Below are 17,399 nucleotides of genomic sequence, written 5' to 3'. Positions count from 1 at the left end.
GTGTGCCAATGCAAAACCTTCCTTGCTGGCAGACTGTAGACACAGAGATGAGACCTTCAGATGGATTCCACAACAGCCTGCATATCTGTGCTCCCGGAGGATTTCTTCTTTGCTCCCAGGGCATCTGCCCTGGTGGGTTGACTTTTCTTTCTCTGGATCCCGCCCACCGACTTGCCTATTTGCTGTGCTTCTCAGCAGTACCACTGGTCTGAGGAAGTGGCCTGAGCGGTGGGCGCTTTCAAGTCAGGTATAATTTGTAAGCTGTTTTGATCGTTGCACCTTTTTTTAAAGGCAGGTTTTAACGGCCCTACCTCCAACACCTGGAGACAAGGGTGCATGGCACCAGAGAATTGGGCCCTTTCTGGTCTTCCTCGGGGCCTGGGGTTCTCAAAGTGGGGTTCCTGGACCAGCAGCGGCAGCATCACCTGGGAACTTGTTAGAAATGCAGTGTCTCAGGCCCTACCCTAGACACCCTCAATCAGAAACTCTGGGGGTAGGGCCCTGCCATCTGTGTTTTAGCCAGCCCTCCAGAAGGTTCTGACGTGCTCTACAGTTGGAGAAGCTCTACCCTAAACCCTCCTTGAGGGCTGCCCCTGTTCCTGGCGTCCTAGCCTTTCCCTAAATGCGTGAGTTTTCACGCGTCTTTGCAGAGAGGTTTTTTTTAACCTGCTCATGCAGTTTCCCAAGAAATCTTACTTCATTCTTTCTTCCCCATTTCGTGATCTTCTGTACCCAGAATGCCCTTTCTTGATGTTGGAGAATAGCTTATTTTGCCCAGAATTTCGATACATGTTTTGCAGTGTTGGTTCACGATAAGGATTTCTCCTGTGCACCAGAAGGAGGTGCGGTGGGCCCTTGGTGATTTGGGCACTGGTGGCTCTTCCTGAGAATCCAGCCGGCTTGGAGGGACCTTTGTGGCTGCACCTCACAGAGATTATTACTTATTGCTAGTTCCCAAAATAACCTTCACTCTTTCTGACAGTTTCCTCCGGCTTGTGAAAAGCAACACTCTCAGTGATTTCGAGCATTATTTATAAACATGAAGTCACACCTTTTACTGGAAAGTCTTCTAAATATGGATTAGCAATGCAGAGCGATTGAAGTCCATAAATGCCAAGTTTCTCAGACAACAAAACAAAAAGGTGATGTGTGAGTGGAAAATACCGCTTCGTGGGAAGAGAAGTGTCTGAATGGTTGAGCGGCGTGATTTTTCCATGGAGAGATTTTGGAAGTCCTGCTTGGGGAATGTGAAGAAGCCACAAGTCAGCATGGTCACAGAATATCCCAGACGCAGAGCTAATGGCATCAGGTGTTGGCCGTTTACAGGACAAGGCAGTTTGGTGAATGTCCATAGGCAGGAAATGTCTTGTTATAGGAATAGAAGCCCACCCAAACTAGCTTATGAACAAAGGACTTTTATTAGAAGGAAATGGGACATCTCATAGAAGCCCTGGCTTAAGCACTGGAAAATCGGGTGCTGGATGAGTTGTCCTGTCTCTGGGACCTCATGATATGTTATGCCTACTTCTTTCTCTGGGTTTACTTCATACATATTTTTCTCTGCAGACTTGCCTTTGGCTTTAGCAGCTGTTTAGCAGAAAATGGCTGCCGATGGTGGCAGATACCCACCCCAAGCCCTGTTCTGTACAATGCTCCCTGCTCCAAACGGCAGTGGCCAAGTAGGCATGCCCCTTGTGTGGGTCTGCATAGGAAGAGCTGGGGATGGACGGTTCTTAGAGAAGGGTCTTGATCACGTGTAGCAAATAGCTCCAATTTTTTAGTGATGTTTTATAATTCTGATTGTGATTTTTCTAGACTCTAGTTTTCTAGCAAGTTTAGCCAATCTTTACCTTTACGGTTTCTACCTCTTGAGGTCACACTTTAGAAAGGCCTTTCCCGCAAAAGAGAATGATATTTTCTTCTAGCGCTCTCATGGACTGGATTTCCCCCCCCCCTTTAAAATTTTTAATCCAGATGGAATTTAATTTCAGAAAATGTGTGAGAAATGGATCTACCTTAATATTTTTCAGATTGTTGGCCTGTGGTTCTAACAGGATTTATTGACTGATTCAGCCTTCACCGCTGCCCTGAAGAGCGCCTCTTCACCACGATACTAAACTAGTCTGCTGGGTCGGTTTCTATCGATCTTTCTCCTTATTCCTGCACCGACCCTTTACTGTCTGTCTCTCTTTCATGGGGCGTTCTTATGTACTTGGTAAAACATTCAAATGGCGTGTACTGTAAAAATATAATCTTCTTGCATTGGTTTCATTTTTAAGAATTAATCAGCATCAAATATTTCTTGTGTATTCTTTCGGCAATTTTCTGCACGTAAACATTTTATGCCCGTTTATAAATGCCTCTGAGAACCTCTTGTGCACTCGTCACTTGCGTGTTTTGGAGATGCTCTGAGCATCGGCACTCCCAGATCCACCTCATTCCCCAGAACAGCTGCGCAGAATGCCATCCTGTCAACACAGCATCATCACTCCCCTAGCAGTGGGCATTTACATCATTTCTTAGGAGTTTTTTTTTCCTCTAACCAAAAATGCTCAATATATTTTATACTTACATCATTGCACACCTAGAACTGTCATCAGGTCAAAGGGGACGTGCATTTGGGCTTTTTGACAGCTGTCTGCACGTTGCCTTTTGAAGGGAGACTTTCCCAACCTGTTTTTCCAGATCCCTGCTACCTAGGATCAGTCTTGAGAGATGAAAGGTGCAGTGGGCAAAAAAAGTCTTGTTGTCGTCTTAGTTTGTGTTCTCCAATTTTGAGTGAGAATGAGCATCTCTCCCTCTTTTTTGGTCATTTGTAATTGTTTCCTGTGAATCGCCTGTGTACGTCCTTTGTTCTTTTTCGATTGGGCGGCTTGCTTGATTGTGATTCATACTACGTGCAGGGAATCAGTGCCCTGTCTTCTCTCCTTGGCCCTTCCTTATCTTTCTGTCCGTCCTTCTATCTGTCTTTTTACACACTCTCACTTACTTTTAGAATCATTGGCCATGTAACTGAACTTAGTTCGGACAGTTGCTCTGAGCTGGGTCTTCATTCGTTCTCCCGACACTTGCTGAGCAACTCTGCGGGGTGCAGGGGAACAGGGCTGCCTCATGGTGACACAGTCCCTGCCCTGAGAGCACATCTGGTGGGAGGAATGGATGTGAACGCAGGTTTGACAGCTGAGGGAGGAAGAGGTCATCCCTCTCCCTAGCTGGTCTGTCAGCTCCCTGAGGGCAGGGGCGAAGCTGTGAGCTCCCGGAGCCCCTCCCCAGGCCTGGCGCCCCATTCAGTTAGTACTCAAACTCTGAATGATGCTGACGGGGAGCTCACAGGGCCCTGAGGTCACCTGGACTCTCCCTAGGTCCCAGCCAGCTGAGAATATCCTGCCGGCCCTGATCTCTCAGCTCTGTCCATGCCAAGCACCTGGGAACAGGATTGCGTAAGACCATCTTTCTTGTCCTAACTCGGGACTCTGCCCTCTGGGGCTTAAGATAAGGCTTTGTGAGGAAGGTCAGGCCCTGCTGGAGTGAGTGCCTCTCCGCCTTGGGTCCACTCACTGGAACCTTGTCCGTTGTCCTTTTCTTCTTGGCTTCCTTCACTGCAGTGCTTTCGACTCTCCCCTCGTCCTCTCCTATCCTAGGAAGGGCTCTAAGGACTCGGTCATGCTAAAGGGTTTAGGACGATCTACTCTAATTTGTAAGTCTCCTCTGGAAACTAAAGTAGGTAACCAAGTCTCATGTCAAAGCAGTGGCTCTCTGGGGACAGATACTGTGACCTGATAGTTTTAGAAGGTTGGGCTGGAGATGATGGACATTTGGGGGGTTCCTGAAATCACCCCACATTGCTACCATGCGTCCTGCTTTGCCCCTTGCCTGATCCTAGTCCCCTGGGTTTGTCTCACCCAGGCACCTCCCCATCAGTGGCTGGTTCCCGTGAGGTCTTACTGTGGACTCTACTAGTTTTTCCCACATCTGGTTAATCACTGAGGCTGCTTGTTAACATGCTGGCTTCTGGGTTCTAGAATCTTCAGGTGTGAAGTCTGGGAATCTGTATTTTTAACAAGTGGCCCCAATGATCCTGGTGAGTAACCGAGTTTAGGAAACAAGCCTGGAGCTTAGCCAGAACTGCTGTGCTTCGGTTCGGAGGCTGAGTGTCCAGGCTTTGGGTTTAATAAGGTTTCCTTCTCGGTACCTACCTAATTTTCTCAGCCATTGGGTGGGGGTCGTGATGCCTGTGAGCTGGCAGTTGGCTGCCAACACCTGTTGGCTCAATGACAAGACACACTTTCTCCTGCACTGTAGTCAACCCTCATTACCCCTCAAGCCAAGTTCGGGGATCCCCGGTGTATTGCCTGAGGCTGTGCTCTATAAGGAGGCTGCTACAGAGGGATCCTAATGGGATGGAAGGACAGGCTCTTCGAGTTCCAGGCAGGCCACTCCCTCCTTCCCCCCCCCCCCCCACCCAGAGTTCCTCCAGCTCCCGGCCCAGCTCTTCCAGGCCCTCTGTGCCGGCCAGAGCTAGTCCAGAGCTCGGTTCAGGCCAAAGTCCAAGGGCCAGGCCCTGAAGGGGCCACTGCTGCATCTCATCAGCATCATCAGCCTCTGGACCATCTGTGAAATGGGTCTAAGGGCCCTGCCCCACCTGGATCACAGGCTTGTGTAAGGATCCCATGAGCTGCTGTGAAGTGGGGACTTGTTTCTCATTAACCAAGGGGCAGCCTACAGCTCAGAAATGCTAAAGACAGCACTCTAGCACCCCCTCCCCCAGCACCATAGAGAGAGCCCTTCCTCCCTGTCCCTCTGGGGGATGGGCACTGTGAAGGCGGGAAGGGGAGGAATGAGGCTGGGAGGGGCTTGTGGGCTGGAAGCTGGGAAGCAGAGAGAAGGAGTGGGGAGGGTTTTGTTTTATTAATATTATTATTGTGTTTTGAGGGCTTACTCTGTGTCAGAGACTGTGCTGGAAGCTGTATATGCCTCACAGACCGCTCGTCCTGGCCCCACGAGGTTACTGGGGTGTCATCGCTGCTTTACAGTGAGGAAGCAGACTGAGGATCCCAGTCATTCAGTTATGGGGGGGGGGGACCTGGGATTGGAACATCTGTCTGTGTGACACCAGTGCCCGAGCTCTTGGTAACACACCTAGGAGGCCTCAGAGTGTTTGAGGGGCGTTTTAAACACCAGGGCCAGGTCTTCGTTCCGTTGCTTTCCTTTCTTGTGACAGTGAAGTCCTGGTGTCCCCAAGCTCGCTCTTCCTCAGAGCATAAGCAGTCTCCTTGCCCAGGGGAGCCCGGGGCCGTCAGGGCTGTGTGCGCGCCTGTGGCTCCTGTACCCTGGGAGTTGGGGTGCATTAGCCACCCCACCTCCCACCCCCGGGCTTGACTCCTGCTGCGCATTTCTCACTGAAGCCCTTGGTCTCCAGGGCTCAGGATCTGTTTGCTGAAGCTCAGGAAGCAGACTCTGGGCCCAGTGGCTGGGGGGATGTCTCTCCAGACTGCCTGACAATGAAGGCAGCCTAGGATCGGCAGCCTAGGATCGGCAGCCTAGGATCGGCAGCCGTCCTGCTGGGCTCGGACCCAGGTGATCCTACGGAGCGGATCCTACAGTTTGCTGGTGGGGCCGGGGCGGCTGTTTGCCTGGAGCCTTTGTGTCTTTCTCTTTGCCCAGGGTCCACCTGCTCTGTCCCTGCTGAGGGGATCTGAGCCGGTGTGGACTGGGTCAAGGGGTAGTTGTGGAAGCCCCACGCGAGGGGAAGGGGGATGAAGCCCAAGCAAGAATCTCTTAGTCAAGCTGTTCTTCCTGGGTGTCACTAGCTCATTTAGGAATCATCTGTATGCACACGGGGTCTGCAAGAGGGAGTCAGGTTCCTGAGCTGGGGGCAGGGGAGACCCCCTTTCTCCGACCCTGCTTGAAGGAGACGTCCTGGACAGCTCATGTCTTGGCTCTTGGCGGTAGAGACGGTGCTGCCAGTGCTGACTAGAGTTGCAGAGGCTCTTGGATGGCTCGTGCCCCACTCATGTCACGTTCCCCAGCTCCTGCAGCTCCTCTGGAGGGGGTTCGGGAAGAGCCCACCTTGTCTGGCCTCTGGAGGCCTGACAGGCTGGATGGGGAGAGGCAGCATTCACAAATGACCCATTTAGGGTTCCAGGCATGCTGAGGGCGTATGGCGGCTCAGTACAGGAAGCCTGCTCGGAGGCAGGTCCCAGCACAGCAGTGGCCATTCGATCATATCACTTCTCTGCTCAGAGCTCTGCAGTGGCTGTCCCTCCATTCAGAACAGAAGCCCCTGTCCTTACAGTGATCTTTCAGACCCTGGAGCCGTGATCCTCAGAACTGAGCATGCATGAAAATCACCTGGAAGGTGTGTTAAAACCCAGATGCTGCGCTCACCCCTAGGGTTTCTGATTCAGAAACGTGGGTGGGGCCCAAAAATTTGCATTTCTAACAAATTCCCAGGTGATGCTGATGCTGCTGTTCCGGGGACCCCACTTTGAGAACCACAGCCCAAGATGATCCAGTTTGGTCCCTGTTACCTCTGACCTTTTCTTCATCTGCTCTCCTGCCTACATCCTCTTTAGCCACACCATCCTCCTTGCTGCCCCTTGAAGCTGACTGACATGTTCCTACCTCAGAGACTTTTTTACCTTCAGATGTGTTCCTGGCTTGTTTACCTTCAGATATGTTCCCTCAGATATGTGCCTGGCTTGCTCCTTCACTTCTGGGGTAGCCAGCTTCCAAGACGGCCCCCAAGGTGCCCACCTCCTGGTACTCCCACCCCTGTGAGCCCCTCCCACGTTCTAGCAGGGTTGGTCTGTGTGACCAGTAGAATCTGAGGCTAGGCTATAGAAGGTATCATGGCTTCTGCTTGCTCTCTCGGCTTGCTCGCTCTGGGAGGGGGTTAGCTGTCATGGTGTGAGCAGCGCCATGGCTTCGGCTGGCATCTACGGGAGGGAGCCATCTTGGAAGTGGCTCCTCCCGCCCCAGTCAAGCCTTCAGGCAGTGCAGCTCCAGCTGACGTACTGACTGACTCATAGGAGAGCCTGAGCCAGGACCACCTGGCTAAGCCACCCCCCCCCCCCCCCCCCCCCGCCCCGATTCCCGGCCCACTGGAACCAGATGACGTAATCAATGCCTGTTGATGTAAGCAGCTAAGTTTGGGGTAATTTGCGATGCAGCAATAGATACTGAACAGTAAATGTGCCTTTCTCAGTGAGGCCTGCCTTAGCCACTCTACTAAAATCACATCCCTTTGTAACATACTTTTTATCCCCCTTTTCTGTTTTATTCTCTTTAGCACGCCCCACTGCCTAACCTGATGTGCTTTAGTTATTTATCACCTGTCTCCTGGTATGACTTCTGCCCTCTACCGCCATTAGAAAAGTTTTAAGTTTTCATTCATGGAAAACTTTGTATATTGATATTCAAAAATAGAATAGCATTGTGACTACTAGAATGGGAACTGAAGGAGGAAGGAGTTTAACCTGTTTATTCCCTGCATCTCCTCAGTGCCCAGAACACTGCCAGACACACAGTAGGCCCTGAAATATAACAATAATATATATATAATATATATGTTAACATTATATCCAGTAATATAATTTGTTAAATATTTATCATATATTTATATATATACATTTTTATATATCATATTTATATGATAAATATTTCTAATATTTTAAATATTTATTAAACTAATATGATAATATTAATTTTGAGGCTGGTTCTCAAGTGGAGAGTGGTGTGTGGGTTACAACAGCAGTGTTTCCTGCAGCTCCCAGAGCCCAGCACGGAGCTCAGAGGCATTGGTGTGTCCGGCCGTGGTAGTCTTTGCTGTCAGACTGAGTCCCAGCTCTGCCACTTCTCACCAGGCCTCAGTTTCTTACATTAAAAAGATGGAAAAGAGGGCACCCATTTCATAGGTATTTTGCAACCGCTGAAGGAGATACCCACTGTGGAGGTGGGCCAGGCACAAATGGATGTTCAGAGAAGTTTCTTTCCTGCTGAGAGTCCATAAGGAGATTTCACTGAATTTTAAGGAGTTGAGAATGCCCTGGGTGTCATCCTGAGTGATAGACCCCTACCTGGAAGGTGATTGAAAAGCCAGGGCCCAAGAAACACTGGTATGCAGGAGGGGCCCAGAGCCTCTGCTGCTGGGTCCCGAGGGAGAGCCGCACAGGCCCCCGGTGCCAGCCCGCCCCGTGGCTTGCTGCTGCTGGGTGCTGAGCAGGCCACCCACCACCGGGACCGGGGCGGGCTCCTGGGATTCTCCCGGCCTCGCCTCCCTGGCGGGTGTGGAGGACACGGCCACCAAGGAGTGCAGGCGGCCCGGTGGCAACTATCTGTCAAGGAAAACCTGAGCACAGCCCAGCCGACCCTCCTGGCAAGGAAAACTGGTTCCAGGAGAGAAGCCACAGTTGGGGCCACCGCCAAACAAGGGGAAGGAAGAGACAAGAGGTGGGGGAGGAGAGAGAGTGGGAAGCAGAGAGAGTGAACCTATAGCCAAAGAGGAGGGGGTTGCAGGCATGTCTCTTGAGCCAGGATGAGAAAGCCCGATTCCTCCTGGGCTGGTACCTGTGGTCATTTCACCCGATAGCCACTGGGGGCAGTAGAGAGCCACCACACGACCAAGAGAACTAACCAATCACGAGTGGGATCCACGGGGTTGGGGGGGGGGCGGGTAGGGAAGAATGGGGGTCGGGTCGGGGCGCAGAGGGGGTGGTGTTGGAGGGGGAGAAGATGGGCCTGGCTTACTGATCGGCCCAGGGTGGTCACCTTGACCAGAGGCCTAGGTCCAGGGGCTCACTGTGGGCTTCCCACTGGAAGCCAATACCGCTAATGCAAGCAGGATGTAGTCTTAACAAGGAGAAATGAAGTCCAGAAGTGACTTTAAATTTCATAACTCCTGCTGGCTTACTGTTTTCTTTATTAATTATGATGATGATGATTATTTTAAGGAAAAGGCATCTGTGCTCAGATTTACTTAGCTTTCCACCTTTCAACTGTACCCTCTTTAAAACTTTATTCTCCGGGAGTCGGGGGCCAGCCGCTGTAATCCACTGGTGGGGAAATTGAAATTCCTGGCTCGCAGCGTTCATGACCAGAATAGCAGCCTCCCTTGGGCCGGTTTGACCCACAGTCAGTTCATTTGTGTGTTTCTGGCTCCCCTGGTTTCAGCGGAAGAGGTCTGAATCGAGTTAGAGCTGCCTTTAGGAAAAAATGTGTTTCTCGTGAATAGGGTTGGATGGCTTTCCAAGAGCAGGTCTCACTTCTTCCACTCTGACCTCACTGTCCCCACAGGGCCTTTGGGGCCCGCATGGCAGCGACTCTGTTCGTAGGAGTCTGTGTGCTCACTTGGAATGACCTAGGACCCCAGGGACGGAACCCCAGAGAATGCAAAAGGGCCTCGGTCAGGGTACCTTGGGCCCTGAGCTGCCGCTTCAGTTTGCTTTGGCTTAGTCAGGGCGCCTGGTGTGCTATAAATAGATTAGGGAGTCTTTCATTGGAGAAGACCTGGGAATGACTTCCTCCCAGTGGGTGGTATGGTTATTTGGGGTGATTTTCCCTGCTGCTGGTGAGGTCACCCAGCCAGAACCCTGGGGGCTTTCTCCAGATGTCCACCCGGCCTGGCCTGGCCCCAGTCCTGCCCCATGCTCACAGTGGCTTTGTGTTTTGGGTCAGACAGAGCTGGCCAAGACTAGGCGGTGGGCTGGGCTCAATCCTTCTGGCGTCTGCACTGTCCCTGATGGAGCCCTGGCGGAGGCTGGATGGGGAGTTGCACGCGGTACTTATGGGGAGAAGGGACTGCAGCTGCTGGTGAGTGACCCTGGCCAGCGAGTGCAGGACGGGGGGGCCTTCCATCAGGACCCTGCATCTACAGCAGGGTTCTGACTGTAGGTCAGCATCTCTCTGTGATTTCAGAGCCTCTTCCCACAGTCCCCTGGGCTACCTGATGCCATACTGGCCCCTCTATTCTGTATTAGAATTCCCAGTGGAGAGGCGAATGGACCCCTAGTGGCATCTACTCCCTGCTCTGTGCTCTCAGCACATTCCCATTAGGTGCCCGTGGACGCTGCTGCCGTGGTTCCCTTCCTGGAGAGCTCCAGGCCAGGGAAGGAGGAACCGGGTGCAGTAGCTTCTCTGCTCAGTAGTAGTCTTCACTGTGGCCTCTGCTTTGTGCCCCCATGCATAGTGGTGTCCTGCGGGTGGCAGCACACAGGAATGGTTGAACGGGTGAGTGGACGGGAAGACAAGTCTGTGCGTGAATTGGGAGCCCCTGCTATCGCCAGGAGATAAGGTGGCAGAGTCCTCTCATCTGCTACAGGGTTTCCTTTTTTTTTTTTTTTTAAACGAGAACAAGTTCACACTTTTATTTACAGTCATGCATTGCTTAACGACCGGGTTACATTTTGGGAAATACATTGTTAGGCAATTTCGTCATTGTACACATATCATACTTACACACTATGATTTGTAATCTAGACAGTCCAGCTAGATTACCTGCACACCTAGGCTCTATGATACTAACTTTATGGGACCACGGTTGTATATGCAGTTAATTATTGACCAAGATATTGTTATGCAGTGTGTAACTGTATTTACTTTTCAGGAAGTTTAAATCTTTGAGGGGACAGCATCACACAGACTCAGTGGCCTTAGCCGGAAGATTGCTTTGGAGTCTGGCACGAAGTGTGCGGCTGTTTCTATGGGCACAGGGTACCTCTCCCCACGTTCCTCTGGTTTGTTCCATTTGCTGCCAGGAGTTGCTGTGTTGTTCTTTGTACATATACGGACATCTCTTGCCCAAACAGAATTCAGTTTCACCTTGGGCTTAAACACCTTCAGTTTTAAGAAGAGCTCTGGGCTCCCTCTGGACCCTAGCCTTCCAGACATGTTTAGAAGTCCTGCTCCCCGCAGACTTCCGCAAGCTGCAAGATGGCGGAAAGAGCTGTAGGGTCTTCTTTTGAAATAAGGTTGGTGGCATCGCCACTGAAGGGATGGAGTCAAAGCACAGTGCAGACAGCTCTCTGGGGACCTTTCCCGCTTTCGGGAGAGTGGGGCTGTCTGTTTATCCCTGGAGAGGGGGAGGGCACATCAGCTGGGAATCTACATGATGTCACCACAGTGTCCATCGTTCTGTTTGCCCGTCTGTCACGTGAGCTGCTGTGTTTGAAAGGGGGAGCTAGCCACAGACTGGGACCTCTGGGGGAGGAGGTAGATGTCGAGGTGAAGATCCATGCTGCCTGAGAGGTGGGACGAAGAGCTGATTCCCTGGAAGGAGCTGGACAGAGTGTGTGCGTTGGGGGTGGGGCCCTTAGGTCAGGTCCTCAGACAGACTCATGTGCAGGAGGTTCAAGAAGGGGGTGTGCTCTTGAGAGCAGCATTGCAGTGCAGTCACGAGAAGTCCTGGCCAGCCCCCTCGGGAGCTCTGAGCTGGATGGCCCTTCAGAATTGTTTGACTTGAGGCACGGGAGTTGATAGGCCTTTGTACCCCAACACTGACTAGCCATTGGATGCGTGGCACCCCATACCCCACCACCCCAGCTACAACCTTGGGCAAAGGAGGGACTCGGCTATGAGCCGCTGCAGCTGGGGACACCTGGGTGGCGCACTACAGCATCTACTCTAGAGAGTTTGGGCGTTTGACAACAGAGGAGAGGAGCAATCTGGGAAGGCTGCGTGGTGGAAGAGGCATTCTAGTTGGGACTTGATGAATGACTAAGATTCTGACATTCAGGGATGGTGGGGGCAGGAGGTGGTGGGGGTGAGTGAACAACTATAACAAAGACATCTTCTGAGACCAGCACGTGGAGTTGATGGAGCTGGAGTGACGTCAGTGGGAAGTCCATCTGAACAGACAGACGGGTGCTTTGCTGGAGATGGGTGCATGCTGAGGGGCTGGGGTGGGCGCTACAAAGTTTGGACTTTATCCTGTGTGCTGTGTTGGAAAAGAGTCAGCAATGGATTTTCACTGGTGAGTGAGCTGCAGAGGACGCGGGGCTCCGGGGCGAGGGGTCTGCTAGCTGTGTGTGGGGAGAGACAGGAGGCAGGAGGACACGGAAAGGAGGAGAGGAAGGGGGTATGGGCCTGGAGGGGGCGCCTCCAGGCCCCAGGCACTGATCAGAGGCGGCTGGTGGGCCATGGGGAGGAGCTGGTGAAGCTGTGGAGGTTGTCCCTGGAGCTCCAGGGGCCAGGTTGGAGAGGAGAACCTGAACTTGACCCTGTGGGCCTCGGGGCAACACTGTGGCCCCCAGGTGGGGCCGATCCAGCAGGAGGACGGGAGGCCTCTTCAGAAAAGAGACTGAGGTCTGAGGCCGGGAGGCACGTCTGTACTCTGGGGGAGCCCGCCTTGGTTTTTACGAAGGCTGTTTTCTCATCTAATGGCGTCTCCACATCCAGCTGGCCTCTCTGTTTAATTTAACTCCGATGAGGCACCTGCCGGCCATGTGCCCGTGTCACCCAAGCCCTTTACGTGCATTCATCCATTTAATGCCCTTATGACCCTATTTAGGTACCATTTTTATCCCCATTTTACAGTCGAGAAAAAGAAAATACAGGGCTAGGTGAGGTCCAAAGGTCGCTCAGCGTGTGGGCAGCCAGGCCCGGAATGCTTTCCCCTGCCCTCGGGCTCCGAGTGGCCGGTGGTGTTCACAGTGGGTTCTCCAAGTCTTGGTGCCCTCAGCGCCAGCGCACGCCCCTCCTCAGGGACGCCTCTGAGCCTGCTCTTCTGGTCGCCTCTCCTGAACGACCCCGCTGCACTCTCGTTCCTCGTCACATCCTCCCTGCTCTTCCCTCACTGACCCTCTGTGCCGTTTTCTCTTAAGACATAAAAGGACCATATTATCACCCAACTCCTGGAACCGTAAGCTCTTTAAACCCAAACAGTGGGTTTTAAGATTTTAAGACCACTGATCAGAGCCCTGGGGGGCAGGAGCACTGGGACCTAAAAGACCAGTTAGCCCAACCTCTTCATGTTGGATGAAGAATTGGAGGATCAGAGAGGTAGTGTGGCTTGCCCAGGGTTGCACAGCAGACTAGAGGTAGAGCTGAGGCAGAGAGTTGGGACTGAGGAGTCTCTTGACTCCTAATTGAGAGCAGCCATGGAAAGGTTGTACTTTTTTCTGCTTTTAATTTTTAAGACAATTGAATTTTCAGTAATAACATTTTTGATGAAGTAATGTCATATCCATATATTGGGCTAACTTTAAAAATAGCTTTATGCTAAAAGCTTGTATGTGGGCATTTGGCATGAATGCAGTGACCGCCTCGGGTAGATGCCATTGTCGATCTCCTTTTACAGAGGAGGAACCAAGACTGTGAGAGGACCATCCCCCTGGCCAAGGTCAGCTGGTGCTAAGAGGCAGAGCGGGGCTTCAGGCCGGCCCTGGACTCGCCGATGTTCATTGCTCCTAACCACTGAGCTATCTGGCCCCTTTAATGATTTTGCAAAGATATTCATAAAAGTCAGTATGTGGAGGGAATGGCAAATCTGATTTTGTTTTGTTCTAAAGATGTATAAATGCCTAGAGAGCAAATCCACGTAGATCCCACAGTGTTGAGAGCCGTGACCTCGCGCTGTAGGATTAGGAGTGAGATGCTTTTCTTTTATGGTTTTCTACACCATCAAGTTGTATATAGTGAGAAAGCATTATTTTTATCACCAGCTAGTTTCCTGAGCGGTCTCTGCTCGCGGCGGTGAAGTGGCAGTGTTCGCAGTGATGATATAGCTGTGGTGTTAGCTTTATTTCTGGCTGGACCGTGTAGCTGGGCATCGGAGGAGGGAGAAGTGGCCGATCAGATGCAGCAGTTGTAATTCAGACAAAGATGCAGGGCTGTGGAACCCCAGGAAGGACTTTGGAAATCACCCTCGTTTGACAGAGGACCACGTCTGTGCAGATGTCTGGGCCGGGCTCCTTCCACTGGGCTTTGGAGTTTCAGGGGACAGTGGGCGTTCAGGGAGAAATGCCCACTTGGTAGCTAGGGTTCCAGGACTAGAGACAGAGGTGGAGGTGCGTGCATTAGCAGCCTCGGGGGATAAGAGAGGGACTTTTGGTATGTTTTAGAGGATCCCAGCCAGAAGGCCAGCTCCTTCTGGTCCCAGCTGCCTGGAGAAGGGTCCCCAGCAGAGAGAAGGCCCTGTCGTCGCGAGAGGCAGGAAGGGAGTGGGGTGTGGGAACAGAAAGCAGGCTCCCACGTGCGTCCCGGGGTTGGGGAGGGAGGACCGGCCAAGTCTCTGTTTTTCCCAGCTTTGACCATCTAGTTCTGCTCTGTGGTACTCGGAGCTTCTGCCCTATGAAATTCTCAAAGCAACTGTGTTTTTTCTTTCTTTGACCAGAGACCACCTGGGAGCGTCCCGGCAGTTCTCCTGGGATTCCGGCCAGCCCCGGCCCTCACAGGAGCTCTCTGCCTCCGACAGGTACTGTCCACTCACTACTTTGGGGCATCGGGGAGGGGCCACACACCCACCTTCGTCGGAAAGGCCGGGACTCTGGATCCCGGAGTCTGAAACCTGGCTGGGGACCTACGGGCCAGACCCAGACAGGGGTCCCGTGGCCTGTTGCCACGCAGGATGGTGGCCGTCTGGCAGTGCCAGCAGCAGTGCTGGCGGACTCACCCTCACCCCCGCCGCTCAGGTGGTCAGGGAGGTGAGGCAGCTGGGTGAGGTGAGGTGCACGGCTCTGCCCGGCTTGCCAGTGCAGGGACCCCCAGTGGGGGCAGAACCCCTCCACACGGTTCCCGGAGGCATCGAGGAGTAGAAGTTTAAGGAGGCAGGTTTTTGCAGGGCAACTTTCAAACTGAACATTCTGAAAGGGAAGTGAGAGTTCTTGGGAGGAGATGAGTTCTCTGTCTGCAAAGGTAATCAAGTGCAGCGGATCAAGGTATATTTTCTTGTCATAGGTGGGAGGTTGGTTACTCTCAGGGGATGTCTAGTTCTGAGATCCCAGGAGGCAGATTGCAGGACACGCCAGCAGGGAGAACAGCTTCTGACTTCTCGTGGTTTAGGCCTTGTTTTAAAGGTCACATCCTCCGGGAAGCCTTCCCTGACCACTCAATTTAGAGCCCTTGCTCATGACTCTGGATGCCACCAGCGTGCCGTTTCATTGCCCTCAGAGTACTTCTTCCTGTGGGTTGTTGCTCTCCCACACTGGACTCTCAGCTCCCTGAGGGTGGGGACTGTCCCTTTCCTTTGGAATCCTTGTGGAATCCTCAGTCCCCAAACAGCCTGGACTCCACGTTGAGTGAATTCACAGATGTCTCCACGATCAGATGGTGCGTGAGCCCCGTTTGTTGGTTTTCCACTTAAGGTGTCAACCTGGAGGCCAAGCCTGGAAGTTGGGGTTGCATCCCAGAATTTAGACATTTATAGCTTTGAAAATGTGGCAGATGGTTGTAGCTGGACAGAGTGGGGTGGGGCAGCAGCAGCATCCTCAGCTCACGGGGAGGAGAAAGGAGGGTGGGGAGAGCCTCCGTGACCATCGTGGACACGTGTTTACCTAACACCTCACAGGTCACCAGGGGAAGAGCTAAAGACGGTCACAGGACCCTCAAACCCTGGTTCTGGGGGAGGGCGGGGGACACAGAGAGACTGGGCCAGACCCCCACCTTTCGTTGTGGGGAGTCTTTACATCGTCTGCCACGGATGCATTCAGAAATCAAAGTATAGTCAAAGTACGTTATTTAGGGATATGAAAGCTGCCAGCTGAAGAACTCAGAACCGAAAAGGTGGGAAAACAGACCTGGAGGATCAGCTGAGCTGTGGGAGACGGCGTGGGTGGGTGCTTCCTACTGAAAGTTCTTCTAGGCTTCTAGAATGTTCTTATTTATGTTTTATTTTATTTTTTTTGGTGAGGATGATTGGCCCTGAGCTAACGTCTGTTCCAGTGTTCCTCTATTTTGTTTGTGGGTCTCTGCCACAGCATGTCCACTGACGAGTGGTGTGGTTCTGCCCCCAGGAACTGAACCCTGGCTGCCGAAGCAGAGCACACCGAACTTAACCACCTGGCCACGGGACTGGCTCTATATTGTATTTTCTTAGTTAAATTTTTTAAAGAAGAAGGAGCACCTGAGGGTCAGGGTGGTGGGGCATTTATTCCTTGTTTCCAGGAATGGGGTGAGTGTTCCACGCTCAGACCGAGTCCCCAGACTTGGGCCCGTCCAGCCTCCCTAGCTGCCGTGTGACAGTGGGCAGTGCTGGGCATGCTGCCTTGCCTTTCGTTGTTATTCTTGTGCTTTTTCACAATAGAAAGACCAGCGTGCATGATGTGAGGCGGTCCTGTACCTGGGCTGGCTCTAGCTGTCTTTTCCGGCCAGAGTGGTCCCCAGAGCAGGACGGGGCATCAGCTCGGTCAGGGGGAGGCTTGGGTGTATGGAGGTGACAGGTGAACAGCCGCACCTGCTGCCTGGGCTGGTCGGAGGACTTGCCCTTTGAGCCAGTGGGGTCACCTCTCCAAAGCCAGCTCTCCCTGGCACCATCCCCAGCAGCATCCTGTCCCCTCTCCACTGTTTCTGGGGGGCCATCCCCCAGAGGAGGGCTGGGAGGAGCTGGCTCAGGCCCCCTGGCCCAGAGGGCTTGGTGTGACAGATTCCTGCCTTCAACAAGTACAGCAAGAGGCCTGTCCACCCAGCGCTGAGCTGGGCTGGGGCTCGGAGGGGGCCGAGACCAGTGGAGGGGATCAGAGCCGTGATGGGCACAGCCAAGGCGTTAGACAGAGTGTGTGGACCCTGACTTTCCTTCCTCTGCCCCCACCGCAGGGGCCCAGGGCACCAGTGTCCCACATCCATGGGCTCCTAGGTCTGTCAAGGTGTCTGCCAAAAAGGGCTCCATGGTCAAATGTAGCTGGGCCCCCCCGCCTCCTCCGCTCCCCTTTGAGATTCTAGATGTACATCAGCCTTCCAGAGGCTCAGAGGGGGCTGCCGTGAAGATACCTGTTGACTCGGAGCTGCCACCCTTCCGCTGGTCTGCTGTGTACACACGTGCTCGTTATGCTGCCTGACTGCAGTTGCAGAGGCCCTTAGCTCTGGGTGATTCTCCTACTAGGGGACATTGGACCAAGTATGGAGACATTGTTGGCTGTCACATTCCAGGGAGGTGCTCCTGGCGTCTGGTGGGTGGAGGCCCGGGATGCTGCTCACCGTCCTACGGTGCACAGCACAGCTCACTCCACAGAGACCGTCCAGCCCGAGTGTCAGTGGCGCTGGGTGGAGAAACTCAGAACATCAGGTCAGTACTGTTCTGGGGGCCACTGGACGGCCAACCTGGCTCGTCAAAATGAGAAGCAGCAGCAAAACACGCAGGACCCTGGCTCTTTGATTCTAAGACCCGCCTTTTGTTTTCGCCCACGTTTTTAATATCTTGGAAATTAGGTGCATCCTATAATCAATGGTGTACCCTAGTTTAATTGGAA

General features: G+C 52.8%; 1 protein-coding gene across 18 annotated transcripts in view; it reads left to right on the top strand.

Moving 5' to 3' along the window:
- The window catches only part of GAS7 (growth arrest specific 7), a 219,070-nt gene that overhangs the window by 144,866 nt on the left and 56,805 nt on the right, over positions 1-17,399 (top strand). For all 18 annotated transcript variants that reach the window (XM_023653502.2, XM_070226552.1, XM_023653503.2 and 15 more), the window contains exon 3: positions 14,330-14,410. In XM_023653502.2, the coding sequence (XP_023509270.1) occupies positions 14,330-14,410 (81 nt within the window). The remainder of the gene's footprint in view (positions 1-14,329; positions 14,411-17,399) is intronic.

This window comes from Equus caballus, chromosome 11 (genome assembly GCF_041296265.1).
Source record: "Equus caballus isolate H_3958 breed thoroughbred chromosome 11, TB-T2T, whole genome shotgun sequence".
Taxonomy (NCBI): Eukaryota; Metazoa; Chordata; class Mammalia; order Perissodactyla; family Equidae; genus Equus; species Equus caballus.
The sequence above is the reverse complement of the archived record's forward strand: the minus strand, read 5'-3'. Positions and strand labels throughout refer to the sequence as shown.